Source organism: Anarrhichthys ocellatus, unplaced genomic scaffold (assembly GCF_004355925.1).
Source record: "Anarrhichthys ocellatus isolate YVR2014 unplaced genomic scaffold, GSC_Weel_1.0 scaffold56, whole genome shotgun sequence".
In the NCBI taxonomy this organism is placed as follows: Eukaryota; Metazoa; Chordata; class Actinopteri; order Perciformes; family Anarhichadidae; genus Anarrhichthys; species Anarrhichthys ocellatus.
In genome coordinates this window covers 2,559,827-2,574,324 of record NW_022280086.1, presented here as the reverse complement: position 1 = coordinate 2,574,324, position 14,498 = coordinate 2,559,827, and the positions used below count along the sequence as shown (strand labels likewise).

Sequence of the window (14,498 nt, the reverse complement as noted above, 5' to 3'; positions counted from 1 at the left end):
CCCATGAGATTTTCATACTTGTACATCCACTGGACTACCTGCTCTGGGATTCCCAAAAGCACATCGGTGGTGGTACACTTTATTGAGCAACATGAAACACAGCAGGACTCGGTGGTTTATTGATTTGTTTTTTTTGTTTTTTGGGAAACTCAGAGCAACTCGGGTGGGTAAATCATCTGGAGCTGAGCACAGTTAGCAGTACACACAATCACTCGAAGTTAACACTGCAATCTCTACACTTTACTGGGGACATTTTGACCTCAGAGTCCAGGTGTTTTAGCCAGTCTACCGGCAAGAACAACAGGCTGCTGTTAACAGGGAAACAGTCAAGTTAGACAGACAGACAGACAGACAGACTGACAGACTGACTGAAGAAAATACTCTTCTCCAAAGTCAGGGTCAGGTATATGTTTTTCTTCATTTAGGGGATCAAATTCAACATGTTTAAAAAAAAAAGTCTCCAGCCATGCTAGCAGCAATGTGAGGCTGTATTTGGCCGCAGCGGTGCTTTTAGCTAAATGCTAAAATCAGCATGTTTAGCAGCCATAATGTTCACCATGTTCACCATCTTTGTTTAACATGTTAGCATGCTAATCATTGCAAATGATCACTGTACACAAAGTACAGCTGACGCTGATGGGAACAGGTTGACGTAGCAGAAGGCTGCAGTTAGGTGACGTTTCAAAATGTTGGGTGGATCTTCTTGAAGAATGTGCTGAAACTTTACATATGTAATGTATACATTTCCTAGATCTGATCACAACATTCATTCCTAACTTTTGAAGAAAAAGCACATCTTTGATATATACGACTCCAAAGTCCACATGATGTTTTTAATATAGCCTGATGGATACTAGGTGTTTTAGGACAATATGATAAAGAGAATTGAAAGTTTTAAAAAATCCCTTAGATATACGTATATTGCTGTCATTGTTTTTACATTATTGTTAATCATTAACAAACACTTTCGAAAAGGTTCATTTAAAAGAGCATTCCAGCAATTCTGTATATAACTTAAGTTGAGAGACTCATAAGAGAACAATTAAACAAAAGAAATAGACCAAAAGATTTGACTTTAGGTCCCTATTATGGGTCATGCTGTGGAAACACTACATTTACCATAATGCAGGCTTGAATGCCTTCTTCATTCACACTGGGTATCGATGACAATCTATTCAATTTAACTCTATTTTAATATACTATATATATTATATACTTGAATCTTAATTCCTGTTTTAGTTGTAAGCAATTTGTTGCTGCATTAAAAAGATTGTAATCCATGTTCATTTTAAAGATGTTTTTAAAATTGCTGGTGCACGATTTATTATTTGTTGCCCCCACGCATAAAAGAACGATCCCTCTCACTCTCACACAGTGAGGCATACAGCTTATTAATCAAACACTGGTACTCGGTACCAAAACTCCAGGTATCAGTGTTGGGACTGAAAAAGTCAGATCAGTGCGTCCCTACATATATGATATATATTATTATATATCATATATATTATATAAATATACCTTTGACACCATGTTATGGTCTATTGAGGCTATGGTCTGTTGTTGAATATTGCAACAAATTGCGGCTTCATCAATTTATCCATTCGGACAAACAGCTGACATTTAGTGTGCTGATGTTGGAGCTGGCTTGTTGTAATTTCTGGCTTTAGCACCCACTTGCAAAAACTCATGTTGTCCTTGGCCAAGTCATGGGAAAAGATGACAGTAAAGTACTAAAGGGCATCCTTACCTTGCACCCTCATCACAATGGCTACAACAACAAACAACTAAAAAACGATACCTACATAACCCACCAACACGCGATATAGCAGAGGTTTGAATTACTCATCAACACTTCTACGGAAGGATTTGTCCTTGTGAGGCTAGTTCTGCAGAAACTAAAGTTGGATGTTAAAGAGGAAGGGAGGCCCTCATCTGAGACCAGCATGTAAGTACAAACCTAGCCTTTGTAAAACGTCCTGCTTAGAGACCTTTCTGGAAGAGGATTGGTTTAGAGGTTGGTTAGCTGTTTTGTTTTTCTTTGATGATATACTTTTAGGTATCAAATCTCACCTTCTGTAGGCCTGAAAGATGGTAGTATGAAGGTGTCAGTTAATGGAGAACAGTGGCTGTGGCTATTCAAGGTTCATTTTAGGGGCGATCCAAAATCGCTGTCTATTCGATGATCCGATCTAGGGGCCTGGTTCGACTGCCAATTTCACTGTAAAATTGTCGCAGTAGTGAAAAAATATGGTTATAAAACAAAGGATCGTCCCATTCGGAATACATGGGGTTGCTGAATGTCTGATTTCACAAAGAATTGTTTGGTTTATCCCAATAAATTGTGATATATAGCCTATTTTGGTTGTGTTGGCTGTTGCGTCTCTCTTCTTGGATGCCTCTATGACAGGACAGCACTGAAGGCCCAGGTATAAAATGCACGGCCCGCCACTATACATTAGTATGGTACAGTACATGCATGTGTTCTAGAACATCCTTCTGAAATGAATGGCCAATGCTTTTATGTACATTACAGCTTCATACATGATGTGTGTTTCTGTGTGTGCATTTGTGCATGTTCACTGTGTAGCAGCACACACTGCTCTGTTTAAATAGCCGTGTTTACGATGTCAAGTCCTGTAACCACAGGAATAAATCAGCAGCACTGCGGCTCTTAGCTGATTGGGACGCACACACAAACACTGGTGGAGCAGCAGTAGTGTCAGTTTATCAATAACCAACAGCAGCAGCAATTCGTAGAGACCTGTAATCCCTGATCAGGGACTGCTATCATCAGAGATCTTGTGAATATGATTCTGATTAGAGCGCAGATCTGCTTGATCAACATCTCGTCGAGAAACAAAAGCAAAGCAGGTCAGCATTTACACGGCTCAGTGCTTTAAAGATTGTAATGCAGGGACTGCTTCTACTGTGACTCTCACTGTATACGAAGTGGAGTTGAGAAGTGCTTAGCATCTATAATGAGTGGCTGACTGCAGTTTTCTCTGCAGCAGATGCAGCATGAGGCAGCCTCAGCTCTGCCGCGCTCAAGACCTTTGAAGCTATTTCGTCTTGTGTTACCCCGCTGCATTGATTGATCAACATTTCTTAATTCATTTCTCTAGTCATTTACTGCACTGTAGGATACTAGTGCTAGCAGTAGTAATTGTTACTTCTGAACCCCGAGGGTAATAGTACTAAATATGGATTTCAGTATGATATTAATACATATGTAAAGCCTGACGTATTCAGAATATTACGTGCACTATACAATCTTGCTTTGACAATTACGGAAGCAGAAATATCCTCACTGGTTGAGTCAAAGAGGTACTCCATTTGGCAAATTGATGGAGCTATTGGTCAAGCTGCAATAAGATCCTTCGAGAATGATCCTACAATTCCCATAATGCATAAATTGCATCTTTCACCAGAGCCTTGGCCGTTCAAAACCCCCCCCCAGTTTGTAACAAAGTTGCCCTGTGTGTTCTGTGTCTTTGTTTCTTTCTGTAGCGCCTCACTCTCCTAATCAGTTCATTCAGTGCACCTGCCAGTCACACTCACCTCATCAGCTCATTACTCTCACCTGCTCACTCTGCCTCCTTCACTATTTAAACCCTTGCCACACACACCCACTGCCAGATCATTGTTTGTTTTCCTACCAACCCGCCCGTTTTGCTCGTCCTGTTCCCGGGTTTCCAGTCTGCCTGTTCTTCCCCCTCGTCTTTTGTCTTGTCCCTGGATTCCCTGTTTGTTTTTGGTTATCATTAAAACCTTTTTCACTACAGCTGACTGTCGCGTTTGAGTCCTCACCATGCCCCGTGACAGAATGATCTGGCCCAAGATGGACTCAGCAGACCATGGTATGGAGTGTCGTCTCCCCGACTGGTATGAACAGTTCATGGGAACCCGTCTGGCCTTTGGAGAACCTCGAAGTGTCCAGAAGGCAGACCGTGACCTAATGGACATCCCGGTCAAACCTCGAAGGAGACAGAGGCAGAGGAAGGGCCAGACTCCCTCTCCCGCTGGGCCGCAGTTATCCCCCGCTCCCGCTGGGCCACAGCCGACTCCAGCTCCCCGTGTCAGGTCGGCGGTTCGACCGACTCCAGCGCCCTGTGTCCGGTCGGCGATCCAGCTGTCGCCTCAGAGCAGCAGCTATCCCCGGACCCGGCCGCCGCCGCCTTGGAGCAGCAGCTATCCCCGGATCCGGCCCCCGCCGTCTCCGAACCGCAGCGACCTCCAGTCCCGGCCCCCGCCGTCTCCGAACCGCAGCGACCTCCAGTCCCGGCCGCCGCCGTCTCCGAACCGCAGCGACCTCCAGTCCCGGCCGCTGCCGTCTCCGAACCGCAGCGACCTCCAGACCGCAGCGACCTCCCGTCCCGGCCGCCCGCCGCCGTCTCCGGACCGCAGCGACCTCCCGTCCCGGCCGCCCGCCGCCGTCTCCGGACCGCAGCGACCTCCCGTCCCGGCCGCCGCCGTCTCCGGACCGCAGCGCCCTCCAGTCTCGGCCGCCTCCGCACTGCAATGACCCCCGGCCGCTGCCGTCTCCGAACAGCAGCGATCTCCAGTCCTTTACCCCGCTGGGTCATCAGTCTATCCCCCTGAGCCCCAGTCTATGGACTCCGGTTGCCCGGGGCCCCATCTCCAGCCCCTGGAGACCTGTTCCCCGTCCGATCTCCAGCCCCTGGAGACCTGTTCCCCGTCCGATCTCCAGCCCCTGGAGACATGTTCCCCGTCCGGGTCCCCAGCCCCTGGAGTGCAGTTCCCCGTCCGGGTCCCCAGCCCCTGGAGTGCAGTTCCCCGTCCGGGTCCCCAGCCCCTGGAGTGCAGTTCCCCGTCCGGGTCCCCAGTCCCTCCAGTGCAGTTCCCCTCCTGGTCCCCAGTCCCTCCAGTGCAGGTCCCCTCCTGGTCCCCAGTCTCCCCAGTCTGGCCGTCCCTCCTCCGGACCACCTCCACCCACCCGGTTGTGAACTCTGACTCTCGGCCTCGGAGGAGTTCCTCCAGCTGTCGCCTCAGAGCAGCAGCTATCCCCGGACCCGGCCGCCGCCGCCTCGGAGCAGCAGCGACCTCCGGACCCGGCCGCCGCCGTCTCCGGACCGCAGCGACCTCCGGACCCGGCCGCCGCCGTCTCCGGACCGCAGCGACCTCCGGACCCGGCCGGCGCCGTCTCCGGACCGCAGCGACCTCCCACCCCGGCCGCCGCCGTCTCCGGACCGCAGCGACCTGCCGCCCGCCGCCGTCTCCGGACCGCAGCGACCTCCCGCCCCGGCCGCCCGCCAGCTCCGGACCGCAGCGACCTCCAGTCTCTGCCGCCTCCGCGCTGCAACGACCTCCGGCCGCCGCCGTCTCCGAACAGCAGCGATCTCCAGTCCCGGCTGCTGCCGCCTCCACGCTGCAACAACCTCCAGCCCTTTACCCCGCTGGGTCATCAGTCTATCCCCCTGAGCCCTAGTCTATGGACTCCGGTTGCCCGGAGCCCCATCTCCAGCCCCTGGAGACCTGTTCCCCGTCCGGTCTCCAGCCCCTGGAGACCTGGTTCCCCGTCCGGTCTCCAGCCCCTGGAGACCTGGTCCCCGTCCGGTCTCCAGCCCCTGGAGACCTGTTCCCCGTCCGGGTCCCCAGTGCAGGTCCCCGTCCGGGTCCCCAGTCTCCCCAGTCTGGCCGTCCCTCCTCCGGACCCCCTCCACCCACCCGGTTGTGAACTTTGACTGGAAGATGTTCATTTTTTTTTTTTTTGGTCGGAAGAGTCCCCTCGGGGGGGGGGGGGGGGGGTACTGTCACGATCAGGCTTTGCCCTGTGTGTTCTGTGTCTTTGTTTCTTTCTGTAGCTCCTCACTCTCCTAATCAGTTCATTCAGTGCACCTGCCAGTCACACTCACCTCATCAGCTCATTACTCTCACCTGCTCACTCTGCCTCCTTCACTATTTAAACCCCTGCCGCACACACCCACTGCCAGATCATTATTTGTTTTCCTTCCTACCCACCCGTTTTGCTCGTTCTGTTCCCGGTTTTCCAGTCTGCCTTTTCCTGCCGGATTTTCCCCCTCGTCTTTTGTCTTGTCCCTGGATTCCCTGTTTGTTTATCATTAAAACCTTTTTCACTACTGCTGACTGTCTGCTTTTGAGTCCTCACCATGCCCCGTGACACAAAGGCTATCTTTTAATCCAAGAGGACACTATACAACTGTTTCCACAGACTGTGATCTTACTGTGTGGCCCTTTAAGACTTTAAGAAAAGTAAATTAATTATGAGAGCCAGTGGGAAATGGCAAGAAAAGAGGGAGTAAATATAAATACCTCGTGCAATTGATACGGCTAGTTGTTTTATTCATCTTCTAAATTCAAACTGCTAGGGCTATTGAACTTACAGCTTGATTAAGTCAACCAATAAGACAAATTCTGAACACTTCTATATCTTACAAAGTCAAACATTTGATTCCTGAAGCAAGAAGCTAAGTGGAAGAAGCGAGTGCTCACAGAGTGGCGGTGCATCCGTAAGCTGTGCTGCGATTGGTTAGCTCGTTGTACGTACCTCCACTCAGTCAGACTTTAGAAACACAACGCAGGGGGAGAGACTGAGGAGGATAGCCTGAGGATGGGATGGATACACCAGAGTTAGAATGGGATGGGGAGACACGAGGGGGAAGAAGGAAAGGGAGGAACAAGGGATGATGGGGAGGAAGAGGAGTGAGAGGAGGTTGAAGCAGAGGGGAGATAATGGTGTAGGATGAGCTTTGTTTTGAGACTCTGAGGGTCCCAGGACAGAGGGTGCTGTTTAAGCCCTTTGAGGCAACTTTGTGATTTGTAGTGTTGGGTTTTATAATTACATGCTCACAAAATAATTGCTTTGTCAGCATAACTAACCAGTAGTCAGTTATGAAGGAAGATTTGATGTAAAATGCCTAAACACAGCTGTTTGGTTTATTGTATTCAAACTGTACTGTATAGGGTGAGCCAAATTTACAATATCTTGCAAATTAGGTCATACAATATTTAAAAATACAACTGACACATGTGCTATCACAACACACTGATGTATGGATATCATTAAGCTCAATAACCCTGCTGTGCCTGAGTACAGTTTCACAGAGTCATCTCCTGAAACAGCCGACCACAGTATAGTTTACAGCAAATGTTATTCAAACGGAAGGAAATAGTGCATTTGTTGGGAACTGTTTTTAGCGGCTTTAGTGAGAATTTGGGGCAGAACAGTGTTAACTGCATGTGCGTGGTACACAACAAGTTTCAAGCTTTTTGACAACAAGAATACAGAATATCACCAGACTTTTTAAATACTTATTCAGACTATGTGGAGACCCACTGATAGATACAACAGAACAAACCACATCACGTCTATTTTTGTCGGTTCCTCTAACTGCCACGTTTGCCAGCAGTGTAAAGAATCATTTTACTTCCAAAAATGACAAATAGTGATTGATATACTGTAGAATTGTGTCTATGATCTGTGATGATGTAATGGATTAATCCTCCAAGGAAAGGGGGAGAAAAGGAGAGCATGTGGAAGTGGAAAGTGATATAAGGGTGGTGGTGAAAAGAGGAGTGCAGGGAGGCCAAGGAGGAAGAAAGGGGCGAGGAAAGGTACAAAGAAGTGAACAACCGGGGCAAATATTATCCCGACAACCATCCGTATGCAAAGATATACATCAACATGTTTACTGCAAAATGCTCATTACTTTCAGCTATTTGGAAATAAGCAGAGGTTTTGTTTTTTTTTTTACTTATTATTAAACACAATATGGTCACACACAAATGTGAACCAGACATTTAATTTCATCATACGAAACCACATGCGGATTTTAGATTGTCAAGAAATAATATTTGCATCAAATACAGACATAAAAATGCAATATGACATTACCAATGCACTGAACCTCAGGGTTAAAATATACATACATACATATAAGGTGTATGTATGTGGCATATGACATGGCTCATTTATAAGTGAGGTAAGAAAGAGGACAAAGAGAAACAACACACACACACAGGAGTAGAACATAGGAGAGAAAAGAAAGCATACATAGAGTCTCATTGCTATCTCATAAGAAGAGAGAGATGCACATGCAGATCATTACTACGGATGGAGCAGGCAGTAGAACTGGAACAGATAATATGAAAGATCTAAAAATGGTGGTCCTGTTTACCCAAATAAAGAACTTTAGCTAGTCTTCACACAATGAAAAACAAGGCCAAGTTATGACATTGCTGAAATGTGGGGACGGACAGAAAATGACCTACTATATAAAGGTGAATGAAGCACAAAGGGACACAGGACTTTCACCCAGGAGACCACAGTTCGTCTCCTGTGGGAGCCCACCCTGGATGCTCTCAGAGGTAAGGGTAACAAAAGTCGCTCTTAGTAGAATTTGGGGCAGTTTACACTCCACTAACCCAGTTCATCTGCCATATGTTAGTTGGCACCATGTGAGCGTTATCTCCTCTAACCTTCAAGGAAAAACATACAGTTTGCAAACACGTATAAGTATCATACTTACAACACTAGGACTGACAAACTCTACAGTGCGACACAATGCTGTTTCTGTACTTCAGTGTCTTCTACATGGATCATCAGGATGTCGATGTTTGGCCTGGGCAACACATTCTCATGCCCAACTCATCAAAAGATTGAGGTTTCGGTTAAAATGAGTATGTTTGTTGTGTAATATAAGTATGCTTGATAGTTATGTAACTGGCGGAAGTAGTTACGCCAGTAACTTGTCATGTAAGTTTTGTCACTTACATGACAAAGCTATGGTAAAGTAAATCAACATTGACTTGGACTTGAACATCAGCCTCCTGTGTGGAAGTCCTGTGTTTGGGACACAGCCTTATCTTGAGTGCCATCAAGTGCATATTTGAGAGACTCATAACAAGTCTTTTTAAAACGAGAAAGCTGGAAACATAAAATAAAAAATCAGCTGAAGCCACATTTTTGCTCCAACTTGTGGAGCTAATGTTAGCTTAGCTAGCCGCAGCTTTTTAATTTCTGCCGACAAAATTCACGTCGCCGTCTACAATCGAGAAACTTATTCTGTCTACCTCGATCTGAACCCAGTGTTTTAAAATTTGTTTTTCAATTTCGATTTTGATAGTAAATGGTCCATTGTGAGTTGCGCCAATGAGCACTGTGCCAGGGCTCATCTACTAGTTTATAATTGTTCGCCAGAAACTTCTGTCGAGTATCGTACGACTTGCAGTATTTCTGTATTGGCTTGTGTCTGTATCCGGTGAGTGTGCTTTATCAAAGTGACGAATGTGCTTCTTAACTTGCTGGTGTTTTTCTATTCTCATTGAACTATTTGTTTGTGATTCCTTAAGTAGCACAGCCACAATAGAAGTCTTACGTGTGGTAATTTGTGTGAAACATCCTGGATTACCACTCTATAATAGGTTCAAGTTAAGCAACGTATCCAACACTAATGCAGACTATCACAATATTACTGAGGACAATTCTCCGGTTACCTCTAAATGTAAATAGGGTTTTGAATTTACAATTGCCGCTCTATGATCATAATCAATACAATCGATGAGCTCACACTTTCCTGGGTCAACATGATTCTCCTCCTGACACCGCTAAAGGCTTGACTGCACTCAGGAAATAAAATAATGTGAGTGCAATCCAAGAGGCCTCGGGGGATTCTGACCACCGATAGTGATTAAATACTAACCCGAGGGCCATCCATCACCGGTTGGTGGAAAGGAAAGTGAAAGTAAAAGAGCCTGTGTGTTAATGAGAGATGAACAGAATGAAAGCTGGTGGAAAGAGATTATATTTAAGGTGGTATATGAAAACCGCATGTTGGCGGTAGAGAGGGAGTGAGAAAGAGGGAGGAGGGGGCTCTCCACTCTGTTATGGCACAGCATATCTCCTTACATCAGCGGGCCTCTAAGTAAGACTCATGAGTCAGTTCAGGCCAACGATATCTGTCTGTCAGTTAAGAGGATCAATGCTTTCTTTCTACTGAGAACAAGGTGGAGAAGGACGAGAAGAAAAAGACAGAGAAAGAGAAGAAAAAGGGGGAGACAGGACGGTAGACGGGGAGAGAAGATGAAATACAAAGCAACAGAGGGATTAAGGCAATATTTCATTCTTCTATTCGACCTCGACTCGCTGATTGGGTTTCCCAATGAGGGGGGGAGACGTGTACAGTATCATAATGCCTTTCAGAGTAATGCAGTCGGGATGAGAGTGCTGTGTGCAGTCTTGGCCTTTGCGAGGCGCTAGCGGCACTGCACCAACGTTTGCTCCAGAGCTCCCTCTCTGCAGCTTATATATTGAAATATCTTTTTCGGCCACTAAGGAATTCAGTTAGCATCACTTCAGTTCTGAGCTCTTCACACTGGCTCCCCGTCTGTCAAAGAATTGATTTACAAACACTAGCATTGGTTTATAAAGCACTGAATTGTTTATTTCTGATATTTCTGAGACATTATGAACTATTCACACATCTGGTTCAGGTCTGCTTTTTGTCCACAGAGTCAGAACTACACACGGAGAATCAACGATCAGTTTTTATGCTTCATGCATCTGGAACAAACTCCCAGAAAACTGCTACTCTCACTTCTCATTATTTCACATTTTCTCTCGATGCCTTTGATGTAAAGCACTTTAAATTGTGTTGTTACTGAATGTGGGTACTTTGTCAAACAGGTTCTTCTATATTACCCACAGTTGATATGCTCAGGCTTGGATTTCCCACTATGAGTAATCACTTATATCTCCTTATAGCCATAAAGTGTTGTTTTCTGGATCGCATTACATCCTTTACCCCACAAAGGGCTCAATGCGTCTCACCAGCGGTTTCCCTTGGCCTCACTGCGCGGATAGTAAAATGAAGCCAACTGTACCAATATGAATCAATAATGCAATCAAACACCAAGCCCTGACCCAAAATGCTTTGCTGCACCATGTCCCAGAATTCCCCTGTCCACTGTTTCCGTAGCAACAGCAGGAAAAGGGGAGAAATAGAGAGAGAGAGTGGAGGGATGGTGGGGTAAAGATCAAAGCATGGGAAAGTAAGACAGACTGATGCAATAAACATGACAGACAAACATAGAAGATCAAATATAACATCAAATAACTATCAACTATATCAATGAGGTGGAAAAAAGAATTCAAAGAGAGAGAGAGAGAGAGAGAGAGAGGGATGGATGGATGGATGGATAGATTTCAACAAACCACAGGAATCCCTCTGGCAGTGGCGAAGCAAAGGTGGGTGCTGAAGAGATTTGCATTGATAATGATTTTTTGTTATATTTTGCTATTAGTTTTATCTGATTTTAATCTTTTTGAAACTGCCCAAACCATTGCTTGCTCATAGAAAGAAACAAGCTGGGACAAGAAAAAGCAGAAGTAGAGGAGCAAAAACAAAGTTGCACAGAAGTGGGAAACAAGCGTTACGATGCGATGCGGCCCTTCCGGAACGCCTCCAACATGCTTGGGTCTTTCGTTCGTCCCGCCCGCCGCTACCATAGATCTGATATAGAGTCTGTAATAAATGCCATCCAAGTACAATCTGTGATTATGTCAGCGAGAGGAAGGGAGGAAAGAAAGAGGAAGAGGGGTCGGAAGGGGGGCACTTTTAAAGCAAAAGCCCAGCGGTGTTGATCAAAGTCTTGAGGTGTCCTTGATTTGTCTTAAACCAGTCACAATGAGAAGATAACTTAAATAAAGATAAGTTAAGTTTTCTATTTTTGTCTCCCTGAGGTAGTCAGCTAAAAGTTTTTCCAGAGCCTTTGAAGCTTTTCGAGCTAAGAGGCCATCACAGCAGAGCAAAGTGCCACCGCTATGCTTGTCACCACAGCCCTTCAAAGTTGTGCCAATGCTTACCTGAATGTGTGTGTGTGTTTTGGGATTAGAGTTTTGTCTGTCTTTCTTTCTCCCTGTTCATCTATCTGCTTTACTGTCAAACAGCCTGCTAGATCTCCTGTGTTTTGGGGGATTTGCGAACATTAGCTGTCTCGTTGGCTAGCGTAGACCTTCGAAGCACTGCAGCAGTCAGTGTTCCAGCCCAGCCTGGCGGAGAGTCGGACCCGGCTCAGCCACAAAACACATGGTTTTCTTTTGGCAGAACCTTTCTAAAGCCTTTTTGGGGGGTTTTGTGGATCAGTTATATGTTCCCTGAAAAGATCCAAGCAAGCCAAAGCCCTGACGCAATGGTTTGGAGCCAGAAGTCTGCTGTCAATCCTGAACGGTGCTCTCTGCTGGCTGAGCTGTAAAAAACTGACCTGAGCTCAGTTCCAGAGTAGAGAACGGAGGAAAACCGACCAACCAACCAATCAGCAACCAGCTCTCACTGGCCTGGCCGGGCAACGAGGCCACTTTCACTCTGGCACCCATCCCAAAACACGTTCAATTGACTCCCCATTTATTTCCTTCCTCGGTTTTTTATACTTTGTTGACATATTTTTTTGTGAAAAATACATTTTTTTACATTTTGGTTTTGATTTCCAACAATAAAATATTTGATTGATCTCAATATGACATAAGTCCTAACTATACTGTAGAGTGTGACAACTAGAGGAGTTGTATAAAGGTTTTCACACATAAAGAAAAGTATGGAAAGACCGGGTACCCGGTCCCCAAAAGCAGGAATGAGACATTCCTGCTTTTGGGGACCAGGCTGACTTGAGCCTAAGTGCTTTCGGTTTCGGGGGGGACGTGAAGATCCCCCCTATCTGTAAGTACCAGAGTGAGAAGAGACCGGGTGAGAGGAGGAGAAGGAGGAAGAGGAGGAGCAGGAGGAGGGGAAGACAGCTACACACGGAATACGGACACACACACACACACACACACACACACGCACACAGAAAAAGGACGGACACAAGGACAGAGACAAAGAAAGACAAAAAAAATAGAGAAACAGACAGACAAACAGACAGATGGATAGTGTAACACAGACCGACAAGAGCCAACGTACAAACGCATGACCTGACACAACCTGGGGAAGGAGACAGTGACAACAACAACAACAAGAAAATAACAACAACAGCAACAGCACGCAATCGCACATGGATCACGCACTGTGGACTTAGACCTCTACACCCCGCTCTGACCCTGTGACCCGTTGTCCCCGGTGGTTACGACATACTGTGGGTATACAGAGGGAAGGCATATCTCTCTCACGCACACAAACAGCCCTAATGAACAGAACATAGAGACGTGCGTTTCATCACAGGCATGCTAGAACACTTGCAGGGTGTGTTTGTTAAGTGGTGCTAGGATCTGTGTGTGTGTGTGTGTGTGTGTACTGTGAGTGCCGATTCCTCTCGCAGTGATTGGGCTATTATGTACTTATCACACAAACTTTAAAATGCGATGTGTAACTATGGCAGTGTATTTGTGTCACATTTCTGAGCATGAGATGGGACAGGAGCACAGAAATTAAAATTTCTTCAAACAAGTCATACAAAAATCATCACGCAAAGAATAAGTGGATTTGAGCAACAACAACACAATCTCCATTCTGTGCTAATACATTGATTTGCATGTTGGCTATTATCCACATTGGGGTTGGTGCAATGTACCTGTACTGACAATAACCAGGATATTTACAAAGTGAAATATTGATATTGTGTTAATGATACACACATGATAATATCGTTTAAATAATCTCTAGACTCTTTCCCCACCTCCATACACTCATATTTTGAGTGTAATTCATCAGACTATAGCCGGGGACGTAAGACCCTGGCACACCAGGAAGTGGCTCAAGGCAATGTATCTGTGCCATATATTTGGTTATAGAAGTTTGCTGATGTAGGGACTACTACCAGGGCTAGTAGGTGAGCTGTAGCTGCCGAGCTAACCGCTAACTCAGTAGCCAGCCAGCACAACACGTTCTCACTCCCATCTGGTCAACTAGGTCCTACGCTTCAAACCATGACGCTCTCGGTAAAAAAAGGTCCACCTACGGTATACTTTGATTTTAGGTTTACTTATGCAAAAGAAAATTACTTGGTTAGGTTTACGAAAAGATTGTGGTTGGAGTTCAAAAGTCCACGGAACTGGCGTTCGTAGAGTACGAAACAAAAGTAAGTAAAATAAGTCAAAGCTGACTTGGTTTCGGACTGGACGCGGACGCCTGGTTGGAAGTCCTATGGTTGTTTGTACAAACCAGTATTATTATTTGATAATAATGATGAAAAGGTGATGATCATTTCTCGACAAAAAAAACATTGTTCTGAAAATGTCCCATTGCATTCCCACAACTGAAGCACAAATGTAACTCCATATAAAGCTGGATGGATATGTAATTTGTCTCATCTGTGCCAAGAGATGTATTGTTGTATGTATTGTTCTGATGATTAGCTTTATGCTTTATTCATTTGACAAGACTTGATTAATGAAATGCAGCCACAGTAAATTGGGCTAATAATATACATATGATGAATACTATTGATAATAAGCAGTGAAAATATATCCTGCATACAGCAACCTGTGTGTGTGTGTGTGTGTGTGTGTGTGTGTGTGTGTGTGTGTGTGT

General features: G+C 45.6%; 2 protein-coding genes across 2 annotated transcripts in view; both read right to left on the bottom strand.

Annotated features, from left to right (window-relative positions):
- Nucleotides 1-14,498, bottom strand: part of LOC116396540 (potassium voltage-gated channel subfamily C member 1-like) — a 76,403-nt gene that overhangs the window by 17,719 nt on the left and 44,186 nt on the right. The gene's annotated exons all lie outside the window — the stretch shown is intronic.
- Nucleotides 4,283-5,729, bottom strand: LOC116396539 (jacalin-related lectin 34-like). The gene is made up of 2 exons (XM_031871195.1): nucleotides 5,673-5,729; nucleotides 4,283-4,941 (listed from the first exon to the last, which is right to left on the bottom strand). Exons 1-2 carry the CDS (start codon nucleotides 5,715-5,717, stop codon nucleotides 4,588-4,590), a joined length of 399 nt encoding a protein of 132 aa, XP_031727055.1. The 5' UTR covers nucleotides 5,718-5,729; the 3' UTR covers nucleotides 4,283-4,587.

Excerpts from the sequence above, each read along its gene's own strand:
- LOC116396539 (XM_031871195.1), bottom strand. The coding sequence starts at position 5,717 with ATGAACATCTTCCAGTCAAAGTTCACAACCGGGTGGGTGGAGGGG. Across the intron at positions 4,942-5,672 it reads CAACCGGGTGGGTGGAGGGG|GTCCGGAGGAGGGACGGCCA; the intron begins GTCCGGAGGAGG and ends TGGGTGGAGGTG.